We start from the raw sequence: 19,141 nt of genomic DNA, 5'->3' as shown, positions 1-19,141 counted from the left end.
AAATGTAGCTGACAAGAGTCCCTGTGGTGCTAAAGACCGGAAAAATTGGTTTTCTGACCAACACTTTTCCCCTAGAGTCATAATCCAAGAACCAAAGACCCCTGGTAAACTAAACCCTCAAAATGGCCACCAAGAAAAATACACAAAAAGGCAAAAAAGGACATGGAAAAGTTGAGTTTCCGTGCATTGATCATTTTTGCACTTGACTAGAGAATCTCGAGCCCTTAAAAAACCCATGGCTCATCCGTGTCTGCAAGGAATTAAGTAAGAGGTTGGATAATCAAAGGATGTGGGGGTAAAAAAAATGGCCGCTTCTGTTTGTTACCAGAGCCCTGTGCGGCTGTTCGCCCACTTCTCCTGTGAGACACTAATGGTTCTCTAGAGCCAAAGCTAGCACATTGTATATTTTTTCAACAAAATCCCCTTGACATTCACAGTCACGCCTATAGAGGTAATTTTATACATTTTTCTCCAGCTCCTCTCCCTTCCCTCAACCATTTTATAGCTGGGCGATATCATCCATAGTCAATCCATAGCCAGATACTGTACAAGAGAAAGCATTAATAGTTGAAGATATTTGACGATATGGGGCCTATATATTTAATGTAATGTGCTTTTTAAGATATTTTATATATTTCCCTAGTGTAATCCATTGGCAGAGTAGATTTCAGACCAAGGTATTCTTAGGAAGAACAGTACCTTCTTACAATGTTTGGTCTCGTCTCAGTGTCACTCTGTTGATTATGGACAAAATACCTCTCCACGAAGTCAGCCAATAGTTTAGCTACTGCTGGATTCCAGAGACACAATCCATTATCGAGTATCACATTTCAAATTGAGAAGGATAAATAGAAACGCAGGAAATGGACAAACAAGTCCGTAACATAATCAAAAAGTGCAAAACGGAAGCCTGTAACAAAGGAAGAACTTTGTATTGTGCGAGAGAAACCCAGAGCCTCGCAGAGAGCTCCATGTCTCATATGAGCGGAATCCCACACTGAGACTTTTAAGGAGGGGTGGGGGGGAGGGATGTGTGTTTTCCTATTTGTCAAAGGTAACGGTACGTCCCACTGTGCAAACACCACCTTTACATGGCCCCTATGAGAATGGTAAACATTTGTACTGTAAAAAGCTTAGGGAACCCACATGAGGGGAGTTTACTGTACTCCATCTATCCCCCTCCATTCCTTCCTGTTAGCGTTTCGCTTCCGAACACAAGGAAACATCACAATAAAATCACTTTGTATCCAGAGCCTGTCCTTTGGGGCAATTGCTGTGTGTTATGTTTTTTTTTTTTTTTTTTGCTGTAGTACCAGAAGGAGAGGCAAACTGCAGATCTAAGTTATTCCCTATAGAACATACAGTATCTAAATGGCGGGGTGTTTTGCGAACAAGACTATTTGTTTTGTTCACACAGTTCCCTTCGCCAAACAGGGCTACTGCATGGTCGGTGCCCGGTCGGTGCCCGCTCACATTCAATTAAGACGGATGTGTCCGAACAAACCACATTTTTACTTCACTCCAAACCATCGGGGCTCTCACATCTAGTATATGTTGCAGCTGTAACTGAGCTATCCTGATCTGCTCCTACTTCTGTAAATATATAGGATGCATCCCAAATGGCACCGTATTTCCCAGTGCGCAATTTGGCCAGCAAATAGCCTAGTGGTTAGAGCATTGAGCCAGTAACCAAAATGTTACTAGTTTGAATCCCTGAGACGACAAGGAGGGGAAAAAAATGTGTTGATGTGCCCTTGGCACTTAAGCCTAATTGCTCCAGAGCCTCCATTGATAACGGTACTCCCTGAGGTCATCGAGAGCGATGCAAGAAAAACATTTCCATTGAAACGGGACAAATTTAAGCATCCACCAAAATGTTTTTATATGACTTTTGACCAGGGCCTGTGGAGACTCTGGTCAAAAGCAGTGCATTATGTAGGGAATAGGGTGCTCTTTGAGACACAGTATTGGTTCAGCAAAGTATCTTCTCTGCCTTTCATATTTTCTTAGGGCCGCCACAATTGTCTGACTTGTCTCTGTCCTGCAAGTCGATTAGCTTCGGCAAATACATAGCAGCGATTTCAGCGAGCTAGTAAGGGACAATCATTATTCGTTGATGCTAGCGGAGTGGAACTAACCTTCCACGGAGTGCATTGTTTTCCAGAGAACGCATAGAGCCGCAAATTAAATATCCCTTTCATACTACGACTATAATTTAACACATTTGCCGCGAGAAATGTATTCAACATCCACTAAAGTAGCTAGCAAGTTTACTTGATGGCGATAGTAGTTGCCTTGGTAACCAAACAAACTTGCTAGTTTAGCTAACCAAACCATCAGTCCTAGCTTGCTATTAAGACAATATAATCAAACAATAAAAATAATGTTTTCAATTCGACTTAGCTCAAACATGGAACATGTAAGAATGAAACATTGCCATGGAATTCTACCGGGGAAACGCATGGTGCTTTATAAGTAAATAATGCACACTCTAGAACGCCCTTCAAGCCAATCAGAAATGAGTATTCATAGCTAATATCCTCTTGAAAAAGGTAGGAGGATGCAACAAGGGCCTTGTCTGTGGGGTATCGGAAGTATAGTATAGTGTGGCCGTGCCGATTCTGTCGAGCTCAGCCCCGGCCCCATCATACTCGTTAACTGTGTAATTAGAATGCTGAGATGTTAAGGAAAGGACAATTCTATTTGGCTATGTCGTTACGTTCATGCATGTGTAAGGGTCTTTTGGTCAATTCATTTAATAATTATGAACAAGCCCTCAATACTGACGAACCCTCATGCTGATTTACTGCCACAGACTCCCTTTAAAGACAGGAGAGAAGACAGACATTGCCTGCATTCCATATGGCCCCCTATTTCCTACATAGTGCACTAATTTTGTCCAGGGCCCATATACCCACTATATAGGGGATAAAGTGCCATTTGGGATTCAAGTTTAGAGAAAAATTAAGCCATTTTGTTCAGTGCTTCTCACTGCTTCTTTTTCAACAGAGGGAGACATTGGCCTGTTGAAAGACCATATTATAACTAGGTCTGGAGAAGGGGAGTGCAATAACAATAGCAACAAGGATCCAATTGCAAATCCAAATAGATATTTTGTACTTATCTATTGCTGCTATGGTCAAAGCAAGCAGTGTACATCTGCCTGGTAGCGGTAAATGGTCCCCGTCGTTCTGTTTACCAGTAGCGTTTATTTGTTTACATACATTCCAGGAGTTAGCATCCATCTCGCGAGTGATAATCAAAAAAGCCTCTCTCTCTCTTTCTTTGTCTCCCCCACTCCTCTCTGTCTATCCCTGTTTCTCCACTTGTAATATTCTTCATGTACATATTTTCTAATTGTCTCAAATAATGACTTTGCTAGACTGTTGGACCTGTCAGTATGCATGTTTTGAAGAGGGTTGTGAAATAATTACGGCCAGCCAACCAAATAGGCAGTGAACCCACTAATCATTATTCATTACTATCTGACACTGCCAAGGCAGCAGTCCAAGGCCTTTTCAGGCAGCATTTCATTGCAGGACGTCACAATTAGCATGTCCCAATCCTAACGAACCTTAAAATGCTGCCTAAGGTGCCTTCATTCGGGCATTTTTGAAGCTGGCATCCCATTTATCCTTTGCTGGGCAGGCTGTACCAAAAAACCTTGCGGCGCACCGAAAATTCGAAACAATTCTGAATTAATAGAGGACACAAGTCCCAGCATAGGAGAACATTTTCCAGAAGAATAAGGAATAGCTGAGAAATGTAAGTAAACTCAGCAAAAAATAAATGTTTTTCAGGACCCTGTCTTTCAAAGATAATTTGTTGTGTTTAAACACCGTTTCCCATGCTTGCTCAATGACACATAAACAATAAATGAACATGCACCTATGGAACAGTCGTTGAGACAGACGGTAGGCAATTAAGGTCACAGTTATGTAAACTTAGGACACTAAAGAGGCCTTTCTACTGACTCTCTGAAAAATACCAAAAGAAAGATGCCCAGGGTCCCTGCTCATCTGCATGAACATGCCTTAGGCATGCAGCAAGAAGGCATGAGGACTGCAAATGTGGCCAGGGCAATGAATTGCAATGTCCGTACTGTGAGAAGCCTAAGACAGCACTACATGGAGACGGGATGGACAGCTGATCGCCCTCGCAGTGGCAGACCACGTGTAACAGCACCTGCACAGGACCTGAACATCACACTTGCGGGAGAGGTACAGGATGGCAACAACAACTGCCTGAGTAACACCAGGAACCCACAATCCCTCCATCAGACTGTCTGCAATAGACTGAGAGAGGCTGGCCTTGTAGGCCTGTTGTAAGGCAGGTCCTCACCAGACATCACCGGCAACAACGTCGTCTATGGGCACAAACCCACCGTTTCCGGACCAGACAGGACTGACATTAAGTGCACTTCACTGACGAGTCGCGGTTTTGTCTCACCAGGGGGGATGGTTGGATTTGCGTTTATCGTCGAAGGAATGAGCGTTACACCGAGGCCTGTACTCTGGAGCAGGATCGATTTGGAGGTGGAGGGTTTGTCATGGTCTGGGGCGGTGTGTCAAAGAACCATCGGACTGAGCTTGTTATCATTGCAGGCAATCTCAACACTGTGCATTACAGGGAAGACATCCTCCTCCCTCTTGTAGTACCCTGGCTGCATTTTCTACAATTTTGATTAGATGAAAAAAAAAAGTATGTCTTACCTCCAAACGAGTAAGTTCATTCTAGGCTTGCTAGCCAGTGAAGTTGATTGTGCATTTGGTTTACCTTACGTTAAAGTTAGCTAACTTTCTCTTATCACTTTTCCTTCCCCTATTTTGTTACATGATTGGGTTTAAAATTAGAGGTTAAGTTATTCAACTCTTACAGTAAGTAACTAAACAAGCCCTAAAAAAATGCTGAACTGTTGACAAAATGATTTGCACATTAATAAAGGTAGTTGTAGCTTCATTGACTTGATCCAGCACTGAAATTTGAGCAGCGAGGTTCATTTCAACCTCCATTGTCTCCACTCGCTCCAGCTTTAAGGACGTCACCCTGCCATCCAGAAGATGGGACAGCCTTTGTTGGGAACTTCCCCAGCCACCAGGACAATCACCATATCCCAGGGTTTTCATTTTGAAATGGGCAAAATCACAATCTTAAATAGAACCAGATTTCCCCCCATGTTGTTGTTTATCATGCAGATTTGTCAGAACATTTGTAACTTATGAAGCTCATTCTAAAATACAGACGTGAGGGGAAGTCTTCAATGTAGTCCACAATTCGTTGAAATGAGGTGTTAGTAAAGGACTGGAACTAAAAATTGTGTATAAAAAAAACTGTGGCGGTCATGACTAAATAAGCTTACTGTATTTACTGTATATAATTATATTGGACATTTTGTGTTCCTTTATTATATGCCAGTATTTTTATCCAATGCATTTAGCTTACATTAGGATGAAGTAGCCTAGGCCTTCAAATCACCTTTCACAGTGAAACACCACTATTCTTGTTATTAATCATTCTTAAACCGTCAGTATAAAAGCTATCTCAAAAATTCCTGTATCCTGCATGCAAGCTTACCTATCATGTCCACAGTTGAGCTGCAGACCAAGCAATATGTGAAAGGGGACCCTATACCATAGGATAACTATTCTAGTTGGTGTTAACTTCATGCATGAATAGGTACTGAGGAGATCGATTCTGTTACTTGCTATTCGTGGCAGATACAGTATTTCCATTTTGGGATAGTTGTTCACTGAAGGTAAACAAATGTCTAGTGCTCGGTGGAATGCGAATGCATTGTCACGTGATGCTCCCTTTCGAATCCCATCACAAATGGCAGTTACCTACTAGAAAAGTGCTACCTATTAAAGGTTGAGGCCTTTGGATTGGGACACAGCTAGCCTCCCCATGCAGCTAACATACAGATAGACACGCATGCAAACACTCCCTGCCACTCTCTGTTAACCCCCCCCCCCCCCCCCCCCCACCCCACCCCACCCCCAACCAAGCAGTCATCACAACATCACAAGACATGTTCAAGTTCAACACCAGCAACTGAACCAGATCCGCTTCAATCCACATGCCTTTACAGCAGCATCCGCTCCCAGATGAAAACGGAAGTAGAAGAGACTGAACTTACCTATTCTTCTCCTATCATGACATCATAATGTCTCTTTCCCATACCCATAATGCCTTGCGGTAAAATGGCTGGCTAATTAGCTCAATTCAACATCCGTGCGTGAGTCCATGTGATCCCGAGCTAACTTTCTAATTTGCTAATTCCCCACGATGGAAAATGTTGCCAGGAAACAAATCCCTCATAAATAATTTGGGTTAAAGTGTGATTGTTTAATTTTTCTTCATCTGTTAGTCCTTCATTCATTAGATTCCCTTTTTCGGAGCAAGGCTAAGAGGAGTGAGCAGGGAGCATTAAAATGGAAGACTCAGAAAATGTGAACATATAGCTAGAGAGGATCTAGAGGGGTTTTGAGAATATTGGAGGGAAAAAATCACAGAGGTTTAGCGTAAGGTGTGTGTTTGTTTGTTTGGGGGGAGGGGTAAAGGCTAGGGTTATTGCTAAGAAAGTGCCTAACACTAGACGCCACACTTCGACTAGAATTTCAACATATTTCACCAAACCTGTCCTAAATTTTCCTCTATAGCAGAAGCCAATGACCAAGGTGTAGGCGAATTCAAACCAGACATAGACACTGCGACGTGAAGCCTCCTGGGTAATATGCAGATGTAGTTTTCCCTATTGACCAATGGAGCTGTTTGATTGTTTCAAATTGCTAAGATGAGAGACCTAGTCATCAAGACTGAACAAAGCAAGGCAATTCACCAGCTTCCTGTCTCTTCAGAAAATAAAGCAATTGTTACCTGGAGTAGGAGGCAAGTCAGTGAAATGGCTGCCGTTCATTTTGAGTTCATGCACTGAATCCACTGCTCTATGCTCTCCCAAGTCTGAGCACCTGTGTGTGTTTCCTTTTGAGCTGGATAAACACCCCCATGTGCATACAATGGTAGCATACAGGTCTGTGCCAGTTTCTATCCACCTAATTCTCACCCATTCTTGTTCTCTCACTCGCTCTATCTCCGTCTACAGGCATATCTTTAATTCTCCTTCTCTCTCAATTCAATTCAATTTCTTCACAGGTCGGTGCCAGTTCTACCCACTACCTTTTCCTCAAATACACACCCTCTCTTTCTCTCTCTCCCCCTCACCCTCCCTTTCTCTATGACACTTCTTCACATAAGCTCCCCCTCTCCACTACTCTAAAACCATGGAACCAGGAAACACTAACATGACCACCTCCACTTCCTCTGCCAGGGAATCGGATGTCCTCTTAAACGTTGGAAGTCGGCAAAGAAACATCAACATTATTTCCTCTGCTAAATGTTCCTGCTGAATAATGTATGAGAGTGGTTACAACGCGATATGTAGATTTCAACCCACCTTTGTCAGCCTTTCAAGCGCATCAGAAGTTGGCTGCCACCAAATACTTCCAGACAGACATGGCTAGGCCTACAATCAGTCAATAATGTTACCAGAGCATCATATAAAGGGAAGCCTTGGTAGGGGGAGATCCCTCTACATTAGCAGCCTTAGCACCGAGACATCAAAGGGAAAGTACTAAGTTGTTATTCACAAAAACAGATCTGAGGGGCCTTATCTGAGAGTGGGCACAATGCTACCGCTAAATGTGTTCTGCTTGATGTAAGCACACGAATACACACACAGGAACGGAATTAATTCAAATTTTATAGATACAGAGAGACACACACACACTCACAGGTCTGAGGCCTTATGTAGGAGTGGGTATAATGGACTGCTGAAGCTGCTCTAGTTGGAGGTGTAAACAAGCTTCGTTTTACATACACAAGCTTTGACCAAGTATCTGATGGGGTAATTCTAACACTAAGGGATGAATGATGAGTAACACACACAGCTTTCCACAAACCTTTTCTCCTACCTTGGTCAGGCAGCTGGCAGACGTTGGGGGGTACGGTCATGTTGAGCACGTCGTTGACAGCCGTGTCTATGTAGTGGCCCCTCTGGACATCGTGCTCACTGTCCGTCTGGTCGCTCTCTTCGTGCCCGCTGTCCTTCAGACTATTGCCCTCCAGGTCCTTGAATGTTGATGTGCTACAGAGGGAGGGAGAGGGGGATGAGAAAGGAGAGAATGTTGATTTACTGTCACATCAACTTCTATCAGATTCTCTCCTCTCTCCTTCATCACCTCTCCCTCAATCCATTTCTCTCCTGTGTCGGTCTCTTTTTCACTATTTCCTTCTTAGCGCTCTTCTAAAAAAATCGAAACATTTTCTTCATATTGTCTCTCTTTCACTATCTCATCCTTGACTCTCTAACATGTGTCTCTCTCCACATCCTCCTCTCTCACACATTTCTCACAGCACTCGGAATCTTGAGACAAGGAGAGGGATGATGGGAATCTTCAGAAGGACTCTTAACTCTGGCCTCAGCTGTCTAGAAGGACACGACTTCACAGCGTTCCACATTTTATTTCTGGAGGGAAACGAACCTTGCTACTTCTGTAGTAATCGGCGGGTTGTGGTGGTGGAGGCACAGATTAACTCTGTTGGGGATTTTTGGGATTAAGAGGCCATTTTCAAACTCTGCTGATAGTGGAGCAAAGAGGCTGCAGGCTGTTTTAGTCTGTTTCTAAAAGGGACCGTGTGGATGGCGATGCACTGACTTCAAGGGCATCTCTAGTGTGAACCGCTATAAAGGGCCTGTCCGGATATTTAAATCCTGTTTTTTTTATCATTTAAATGTATGTAATTATATACCCATTGATTAATTAAGAATATCAGACGTAAATGCCTCATGAACCCTGTCCCTCAGCTTTATAGCAAACCAAGAGTTGGAGACTGCCGTTGTGTTTTTCAAATAACAGAGTGGGCTTTTAAAACGCCTTGCAATTACACTCTACTGTTCAACAAATCAGATGATAATCAAGCATTCCAGGAAGGAAAGGAATATAGAAAATGCTATGAGCATGTACGTATGTGCACAGATTGAATCTGTCTTGTTTGGGGCTTAAAGTCAATCAACAGCTTCATAGTGTATGCATGATTTCTGTTCATTTGATTGCCGCCCCACTGGAACAAATTGGGCTATACAAACAAGACTGCTATTGAGGGAGGAGGCGAATGTATACATCAAGAACCTCACGTAGGAGAAGAGAGGAGAATGGAGGAGAAGAGAAAAAATATAAGAGAAGGAAAGAGAAGAGACATAAAGAAAGAAAAAAACAGTAGCAACAGCAGTTCCCAGCTTTCCTTTGAGAGGTTTGCCTGGGAAAGGGGGAGAGAGAGAGGTACTGCAGTGACGGTAATGCTGGCTTTACCTCTCTCTGATGTTATCAGTATAATTGCACCTGTCCCAGACTACAGGCCCACAGGCTCCTAGGGGATAGCTTTGTAGTGTGCTGCAGAGGCCCCTCACTTAAATGTGCTTTTGTTTACATAAACATAGGGATTTTTTGGGGAGTAAAATTGCCATAATGGCTTTTCAAAAAGCCGGGGACGGCCTCAAACAAAGGGAGGTTGGAATGTTCCGCAGCTGCAGGTAAAAAGTGAGAAATTATAGGCCTGGCCACAACAACAAAAAATAAATTGCTGCAGGGCGTTATTAGAGTTGTCTACACTACCCCGCCGGAACCACAAGCTCACCTTATATCCTGCTTCAGGTGGAATCAGGAATGCACCATTAGTCCCATACCCCATACCTTTATATCCTGCTCAATGTTCTCAAAATGGGCAACTCAAATGAACTTAATTATTGGTACTTTGGTATTAGCATTGAGCTGATGTAAAAATAAAAAAAACACACTGAGATCCAACTGTGCTACGAACCTCTTGCAATATTGAAATCACGTTCCTGGCCAAAATTCTATTTGATTTCTTTAAATCTTATTCACGATGTATAAGTCGTTTTACGAGCCGTGTTTTAGCAGGAGTTTTTCATATTGCTCAACGTGTCTTGATTTATGTTTTTATGGGAATGGATGGAATTATTCATGATAATGTTAAAATATGTGCTTTGAAGACACAGACTTGAAAAAATGTACCTAATATAGTAGTGAGGGATCATTTTAGAGTCTAATTCCAAATTAGATTATTGACTGTGTGAATTTGTAGTGAATACACAGAACAAACACGGGTCTTCACAACATGCACACTCATGCATTTGCAGCCCATAGCATATGACAATTACGGATCACAACGGGTGACAGCGGAAAATATCAAATTGCCTAATCAAGACATACCTTTTGATAAGATGTGCTCGGCTGTTCACATAGCTGGAGTCGATATAATTATCCGTCTGTAACAGAAGATTGGGGGAGGAGGGGGAAGAGGGGGAGGAAAGTAGAGAAAAAAAACAGAAGAGATGCATTTAATTTCGTAGGGAACCAAATAATGTTACAACGGTAATTGCCTTTCAATAGAAATGTTATTTTACACAAAGTGAGCGAGCCTCAGCTTTCAAAGGTGGAAGCCATTCTCTTTCAAAGTACCTACACAGAGACAAGGAGAGAGAGAGAAAGAGAGAGAGGGCCGGCTAGGAGCTGAGAGAACTAAGGAGAGTGCTGCAGTGAGGAGACACTCCTCCATCCCTCCCTCAGTCCTCTCCATCCCTCCATCAGACCAAAGTCACAAAAATGTGATCATTAGGGATGACAGTGCATCATGCAGAGATAAAATGACGGAGGGAAGGAAGAAAAGTTTTCCTTTTTCTCCTCAACCTTTTTGAGAAGATCTGAATCTATAAATTCGAAATAAATAAAAGTGTAAGAGGAGAAGAAGAAATTGAGAGCGTACCAGGGGGAATCTTAACTTTTAGCAATTGCAGATTAAAAGCAAGCATGGAGGAATCTGCATACGATGGATCTCTATCCCACATAGTTCAAAGGCATTGTGCATCATTCTTGGAGAGGGGTGTTATGACAGGGGAGAGAAGGTACATTGAGACGTCCCCTTGTGTCTGGTGAGCATCTACTCAGTCAAAGGCATCCTGTATTCAACATAAAAATAAAATCCCCCAACATTTATAGAAAGACTGTTATAGTAAGTTAGACAGGAGAGTGACAGGGGAGAGAGGGGACATTGAACAGGTAGTCCCTTGTGCCTGGCCAACATCCACTCACGCCCAGATAACATGTCAAGAGGGTATCAAAGGCACTCTCAAAGGACTTCCCCAGCCTGCCCATGAAAACTCCATGATCCGACCCTTTCAACATACTTTGATGCAGGTGTTTTCCTGTGGGAAGAGGGAGAAAAGGACATCACTCCTCTTAAATTCCACTCTCATAGACTCATGATATGCTATCTCAGATAAAGGATAGAGGGATAGTCAGTGGCTCACATCCGGTGATGAAGTGTTTCCTCTGACAAAAGAGTCACCCCTATGATAAGAGATGTTAATGCAGGCGGTGGCACGAACTCACTGATTATCAAATGAGGGACAATATTTGCCAGCTCGGTCCTGCTGTTCGGGGGAGCGGGGAGCTGTGTGCGACGGTGAGGCAGTGAGGCAGGGTGACCAAATGCATTTGTATAAAAAAATGTAGCTTGTTAACTGGTGATGGGGTTGGCTTTTTTGAAAAGTGAAACCCTTCCCCAATCCCCACCCTATTTTTTTCCAACCTGTGTAGGTCGAGGCAGAAACCAAAATGCAAAACCACAATGTAAAAGTTAGAGAGAGAGAGGCTATTGATGCTTTTTATTGAGACATCCTGACTTAAACATCTTATGAAACACCCCCTACCCCCTCATTAAAAAGGCAAGAGTGTGTGAGAGAGAGGGGAAGGAGAGGCAGGAGACGGGAATATAGATGCAACACTAGCCCTTGTGTTCTTGTATGTTGATGTGGCTTTTAAAAGGCACTACACAAGAGCAAGGAGGCAGGCTGGTCTCAGAGCAAAATGTATTATATTTTACTCATCTGTTTTAGTAGTTCAATTAGTATGATACGTTAAGTTACATTATTTGACCTGTTTAGTATGACATATACAGTATTACATTTGACTCCTTTAGTATGATATGTTACATTTGGTATGTTTACATGAGACAGAGTTACTTTTTTGTAAGATGGCACCGGCTGATATGGAAGCTCTGCTTCTAGCTCCTAAGCAACTTGGCAGTATTTCATTTTTTTTTTCAATTTCAGTTTTGCGTGAATGCTGCCATCAATCCACGGTTTCTGATTGGGGAAGGTTTTAATTGTCGCCGTGGGTACAACATCACCGATGCACTTGCTAATAAACTCGCTCACCGAATCAGCGTATACATCAATGTTGAACAGACTTTAGCACAGACTTTTCCTGTTTTAGTTCCTGTCTATAGGCTGGGAGCAACAAAATGGAGCCGTGGTCAGATTTGCCGAAAGGAGGGCGAGTGACGGCTGTGTATGCCTCGCGGAAGTTAGAGTAACAATGATACAGAATGCTACCAGCCTGGGTCGCGCATTCGATATGCTGATAAACTTTAGGGAGCCTTGTTTAATCCCCAGCTACAATAAATGCAGGCTCAAGATATGTGGTTTCCAGTTCATATAGAGTCCAAGGAAGTTCTTTCAGGGCCTTCGAGGTGTCTGCTTTGGGGGGTTGGGGGGGGGGGGGGGGTATACACGACCGTGATTATAATCGAAGATAATTATCTTGGTAGATAATGCGGTTGGCATTTGATTGTAAAGAATTCTAGGTCACGTGAACAACATGACTTGAGTTCCTGTATGTTGTTATGATCACACCATGACTCATTAATCATAAGGCATACACCCCCGCCCTCTTCTTACCAGAGAGATTTTTGTTTCTGTCGGCGCGATGTGTGAAGACACCAGGTGGCTGTACCGACTCTGATGACATATCCCGAGTGAGCCATGTTTCCGTGAAACAGAGAATGTTGCAATCTCTGTTTCTCTGGAAGGCAACCCTTGCTTGGATTTCGTCTACCTTGTCAAGAGACTGGACATTGGCGAGTAGTATACTTGGGAGAGGTGGGTGATGTGCCCATCTATGGAGCCAGACCAGAAGACCGCTCCGTCTGCTCCTTCTGAGGCGCCGTTGCTTTGGGTCGCCTGTTGGGATCCGATCCGTTGTCCTGTTTGGTGGACCAAACAGAGGATCCGCTTCGGGAAAGTCGTATTCCTGGTCATAATGTTGGTAAGTTGACATTGCTCTTATATCCAATAGTTCCTCCAGGCTGTATGTAATAAGACTTAAGATTTCCTGGGGTAACGATGTAAGAAATAGTTCCTCCCGGCTGTATGTATTAAGACTTAAGATTTCCTGGGGTAACGATGTAAGAAGTAACAACATTAAAAAGAAAAATACTAGCCGGCTTCCACCCGGTTACGCAATCCTGCACCTTAGAGGCTGCTGCCCTATATATTGTACATAGACTTGGAATTCCTGGCCACTTTTAATAATGGAATTGTTGTCACTTTAATAATGTTTATACACTGTATTCTATTCTACAGTATTTTAGTCAATGCCACTCCGACATTGCTCAATCTAATATTTATGTATTTCTTAATTCCAATCTTTTACTTTTAGATTTGTCTGTAGTGCTGTGAATTGTTAGATACTACTGCACTGTTGGAGGTAGGAATACAAGCATTTTGCTACACCCACAATAACATCTGTTAATTATGTGTATGTCACCAACAAACTTTTATTTGGATTTGATTTAGAGCAAAAGCGAAAGCAGGGTGGTTGGTCGCGAATGTCTAGCAAGCGAAAGGTTGTGTGTTTAAATCTCATCACAGACAACTTTAGCATTTCAGGTAATTAGCATCTTTGCAACCACTTACATTTGAACTACTTTGCATGTTAGCTAAGCCATCCCGTTACCTTAACCCTAACATACTGCTGACCTACAAAAGCAGTCCAACGCAACATATCATCCTAAAGCAGTCGAACATAGCATATCATAATAAGCGGGTGACCGGGCTACCTACAGTGGCTTGCAAAAGTATTCACCCCCCTTGGCATTTTTCCTACTTTGTTGCCTTAGAACCTGGAATTAAAATACAGTTGGGTTTTTTTTTTGGGGGGGGGGGGGGGGTTGTATCAGTTGATTTATACAACATGCCTACCACTTTGAAGATTCAAAATCTGTTTTATTGGGAAACAAAAATGAAATAAGACAGAAAAAATTGACAACTTGACAGCGCATAACTGTTCACCCTCCCAAAGTCAATACTTTGTAGAGCCACCTTTTGCAGCAATTACAGCTGCAAGTCTCTTGGGGTAGGTCTCTGTAAGCTTGGCACATCTAGCCACTGGGATTTTTGCCCATTCTTCAAGGAAAAACTTCTCCAGCTCCTTCAAGTTGGATGGGTTCCGCTGGTGTACAGCAATTTTTAAGTCATACTACAGATTCTCAATTGGATTGAGGTCTGGGCTTTGACTAGGCCATTCCAAGACATTTAAATGTTTCCCTTTAAACCACTTGAGTGTTGCTTCATCAGTATGCTTAGGGTCATTGTCCTGCTGGAAGGTGAAACTCCGTCCCAGTCTCAAATCTCTGGAAGACTGAAACAGGTTTCCCTCAAGAATTTCCCTGTATTAGGCGCCATCCATCATTCCTTCAATTCTGACCAGTTAGCGTTGTCCTTGATGGCCAAAAAGCTCAATTTTTGTGTCATCTGACCAGAGTACCTTCTTCCATATGTTTGGGGAGTCTCCCACATGCCTTTTGGCGAACACCGAACTTGTTTGCTTACTTTTTTCTTTAAGCAAAGGCTTTTTTCTTGCCACTCTTCTGTAAAGCCCGGGTCTGTGGAGTGTATGTCTAAAGTGGTCCTATGGACAGATACTCCAATCTCTGTTGTAGGGCTTTGCAGCTGCTTCAGGGTCATCTTTGGTCTCTTTGTTGCCTTTCTGATTAATGCTCTCCTTGCCTGGTCCGTGAGTATTGGTGGGCTGCCCTCTTTGCTTGTCTCTGACCTGTTTGGAGAGCTCCTTGGTCTTCATGGTGCCGCTTAATTGGTGGTACCCCTTGCTTAGTGGTGTTGCAGACTCTGGGGCCGTTCAGAACAGGTGTACAGTGCCTTGCGAAAGTATTCGGCCCCCTTGAACTTTGCGACCTTTTGCCACATTTCAGGCTTCAAACATAAAGATATAAAACTGTAGTTTTTTGTGAAGAATCAACAACAAGTGGGACACAATCATGAAGTGGAATGACATTTATTGGATATTTCAAACTTTTTTAACAAATCAAAAACTGAAAAATTGGGCGTGCAAAATTATTCAGCCCCCTTAAGTTAATACTTTGTAGCGTCACCTTTTGCTGCGATTACAGCTGTAAGTCGCTTGGGGTATGTCTCTATCAGTTTTGCACATCGAGAGACTGCATTTTTTTCCCATTCCTCCTTGCAAAACAGTTCAAGCTCAGTGAGGTTGGATGGAGAGCATTTGTGAACAGCAGTTTTCAGTTCTTTCCACAGATTCTCGATTGGATTCAGGTCTGGACTTTGACTTGGCCATTCTAACACCTGGATATGTTTATTTTTGAACCATTCCATTGTAGATGTTGCTTTATGTTTTGGATCATTGTCTTGTTGGAAGACAAATCTCCGTCCCAGTCTCAGGTCTTTTGCAGACTCCATCAGGTTTTCTTCCAGAATGGTCCTGTATTTGGCGCCATCCATCTTCACATCAAATTTAACAATCTTCCCTGTCCCTGCTGAAGAAAAGCAGGCCCAAACCATGATGCTGCCACGACCATGTTTGACAGTGGGGATGGTGTGTTCAGCTGTGTTGCTTTTACGCCAAACATAACGTTTTGCATTGTTGCCAAAAAGTTCCATTTTGGTTTCATCTGACCAGAGCACCTTCTTCCACATGTTTGGTGTGTCTCCCAGGTGGCTTGTGACAAACTTTAAACGACACTTTTTATGGATATCTTTAAGAAATGGCTTTCTTCTTGCCACTCTTCCATAAAGGCCAGATTTGTGCAATATACGACTGATTGTTGTCCTATGGACAGAGTCTCCCACCTCAGCTGTAGATCTCTGCAGTTCATCCAGAGTGATCATGGGCCTCTTGGCTGCATCTCTGATCAGTCTTCTCCTTGTATGAGCTGAAAGTTTAGAGGGACGGCCAGGTCTTGGTAGATTTGCAGTGGTCTGATACTCCTTCCATTTCAATATTATCACTTGCACATTGCTCCTTGGGATGTTTAAAGCTTGGGAAATCTTTTTGTATCCAAATCCGGCTTTAAACTTCTTCACAACAGTATCTCGGACCTGCCTGGTGTGTTCCTTGTTCTTCATGATGCTCTCTGCGCTTTTAACGGACCTCTGAGACAATCACAGTGCAGGTGCATTTATACGGAGACTTGGTTACACACAGGTGGATTGTGGACAGGTGGATTATCATCATTAGTCATTTAGGTCAACATTGGATCATTCAGAGATCCTCACTGAACTTCTGGAGAGAGTTTGCTGCACTGAAAGTAAAGAGGCTGAATAATTTTGCACGCCCAATTTTTCAGTTTTTGATTTGTTAAAAAAGTATGAAATATCCAATAAATGTCGTTCCACTTCATGATTGTGTCCCACTTGTTGTTGATTCTTCACAAAAAAATACAGTTTTATATCTTTATGTTTGAAGCCTGAAATGTGGCAAAAGGTCGCAAAGTTCAAGGGGGCCGAATACTTTCGCAAGGCACTGTGTATATATACTGAGATCATGTGACACTTAGAATGCACACAGGTGGACTTTATTTAACTAATTATGTGACTTCTGAAGGTAATTGGTTGCACCAGATCTTATTTAGGGTCTTCATAGCAAAGGGGGTGAATACGTATGCACATTCCACTTTTCCAATTTTTTTTTTTTTTTTAAACAACTTTTCTTTCTTTTTTCACTTGAATTTGGACTATTTGTGCATGTCCGTTAATGAAATCTAAAGACAAATCCATTTAAATTACAGGATATAATGCAACAAAATATGAAAAACGGCAAGGGGGATGAAAACTTTTGCAAGGCACTGTATTAAATCGGTAGGCCTATGTAACATATCTTTCTAAATGAAGTGGTGTGGATTTTGGTCAAATATTATTAAGTTTTGCTTTGAGACCAGGTTGATGCGGACTTGATGCGGCCTTCCAGAGTCGTGTTTACCTCTGGCAAATAGCACCCAGCTATGGTCTTTGGAACAACATTTTAAAACAGTGAAATGCTTACTTACGGGTACTTTTTCAACTATGCAGAGTTAAAGGTAGAGTTAAAGTGACTAGGCAACATGATAGGTAGTACACAGTAGCAGCAGAGGGTAGCCATTTGATTAGCTATTTAGCAGTCTTGTTTTGCACTCGTATGGCTTGGGGGTAGAAGCTGTTTAGGGTCCTGTTGGTTTCAGAATTGGTACACTGGTACCGCTTGCTGTGCAGTAGCAGAGAGAACAGTCTATGGCTTGGGTGGGAAAAAGTCGGCCTTCATAGCATGGTTTAGAGGTCTTGGATGACAAGGAGCATGGGCCCAGCGATGTACTGGGTTGTACTCATCACCCTCTGTAGCGCCTTGTTGTCAGGTGCCTTGCAGTTGCTGTACCAAGCGTTGATGCAGCCAATCAAGAATTCTCAAAGGTGCAGCTGACAATTTTTGAGGATCTGAGAGGCCATGCCTCTCTTGAGGGAGAAGCGGTGCTCTCTTCACCCTCTTCACAACTGTGTGGGTGTGTGTGGAACATGTTATTCATTCCTTGGTGAAGAACCGAAGATGAACTGCATGCCCCACCAAAGAACTTGAAACTGTTGACCCACTCCACTACAGCCCCATGGATGTGGATTGGGGCATGCTCGCCACTCCGTTTCCTGTAGTCCACGATTAGTTTCTTTGTCTTGCTGTTGTTGAGGGAGATGTTGTTGTCCTAGCAGTGCCAGGTCTCTGACACTGGCAGGTCTCTGACCACTGTTGTGTCATCAGCAAACTTGATGATGGTATTGGAGTCTTGTGCGGTAGTCATGGGTAAACAGGGAGTATAGGAGGGGACTAAGCACACACCCCTGAGGGGCCTGTGTTGATGGACAGTGTGGAAGATGTGTTGATGCCTACCATCACCGCCTGGAGGCGGCACATCAGGAAGTCCAGGATTCAGGACTTCCTGACGGGCTGCCCCCAGGCGGTGAGAGTAGCCCCTCATGGGTGTGTGCTTACTGTTTATTAATGCTAGGGAAATGCATGTCTGTGTTTGTTTTACTCTTTAGTAGACCTGCCATTTTCTCTCCTAGCTTCAAGGACAAACACAATGCGATCAAATATATAATAATGTCATCAGCTTTAGCAATGTACTGTACTATAGGTTAAAGAAGTATTGTTGAAATATCACGTTCCCCCCAACAACTTACATACCAGCTATACTGCAATGGTTAAATGTCAACATTTTGACAAATTAAAATGAGACCAATGTAAATCAGAGACGTAATTGTGGTTGAAATATCACGTTCCCCCCAGCAATATAAGTCACAGTTGTTATTGTGGTTGAAATATGGTGTTGCCTCCACCCCCTCTGTCCAGTAGACTAGGCCCGCCAAAATACCTCAATCACTGACCAAATAAGGCCATTGTTTGTCGTCTCACCTCCACACCGGCTAATTACATCCATAGCAAGATAATATTGTAATTAGCGACGACGGCGGGGCAGGCGGCCTCCTGATTGCATCGTCATCTCACAAATTTCAATCTTAATTCATTAAACCTTAACTCATTGTCATCAAGGAGATCATTCGTGAAAAGCTATTTTAATTAACATTTTATTAGCCGCCCTTAACTCATCTGTAATTATTGTTGATAGTTATTTTGTGGTTGGATGTGTATGCACTGTACATAGACATATATTGTATTGTGTGGTTTTTTTGGCGGAGCGTTCACCTGTGCTCCACTTTGGTCCCAGTGAGCACTCATTATAATGCCTGGATCACAGAAATATAATGAATGTATTATATTTCTATGGCCAGGATTTCCATCTAGCCCAGGCATTCAGTGAGATGCTAATGAAAGTGCATGGCGAGAGTAGCAAGGGGAAAACTTAATATACATTTCCTGATGAATCTCACTTTGGCTCAAGCCCTGTAATTGGTTTGGAATAGTAAGCTCAGCATTGAGTGTCG

The 19,141-nt window shown here is 42.8% G+C and overlaps 1 protein-coding gene across 7 annotated transcripts in view; it reads right to left on the bottom strand.

The window, feature by feature from the left end:
• Nucleotides 1–19,141, bottom strand: part of LOC110505190 (protocadherin-19) — a 76,814-nt gene that overhangs the window by 19,883 nt on the left and 37,790 nt on the right. For 4 of the 7 annotated variants that reach the window (XM_021584230.2, XM_021584235.2, XM_021584233.2 and 1 more), the window contains exons 3-4: nucleotides 10,290–10,345; nucleotides 7,959–8,143 (exon numbers count right to left, since the gene is read on the bottom strand). In XM_021584230.2, coding sequence (XP_021439905.2) covers nucleotides 7,959–8,143; nucleotides 10,290–10,345 — 241 coding nt within the window. The remainder of the gene's footprint in view (nucleotides 1–7,958; nucleotides 8,144–10,289; nucleotides 10,346–19,141) is intronic. The other 3 variants (XM_021584231.2, XM_021584234.2, XM_021584236.2) reach the window with 1 other exon arrangement.

Source organism: Oncorhynchus mykiss, chromosome 31 (genome assembly GCF_013265735.2).
Source record: "Oncorhynchus mykiss isolate Arlee chromosome 31, USDA_OmykA_1.1, whole genome shotgun sequence".
Taxonomy (NCBI): Eukaryota; Metazoa; Chordata; class Actinopteri; order Salmoniformes; family Salmonidae; genus Oncorhynchus; species Oncorhynchus mykiss.
This window is presented reverse-complemented; position numbering and strand designations above follow the sequence as displayed.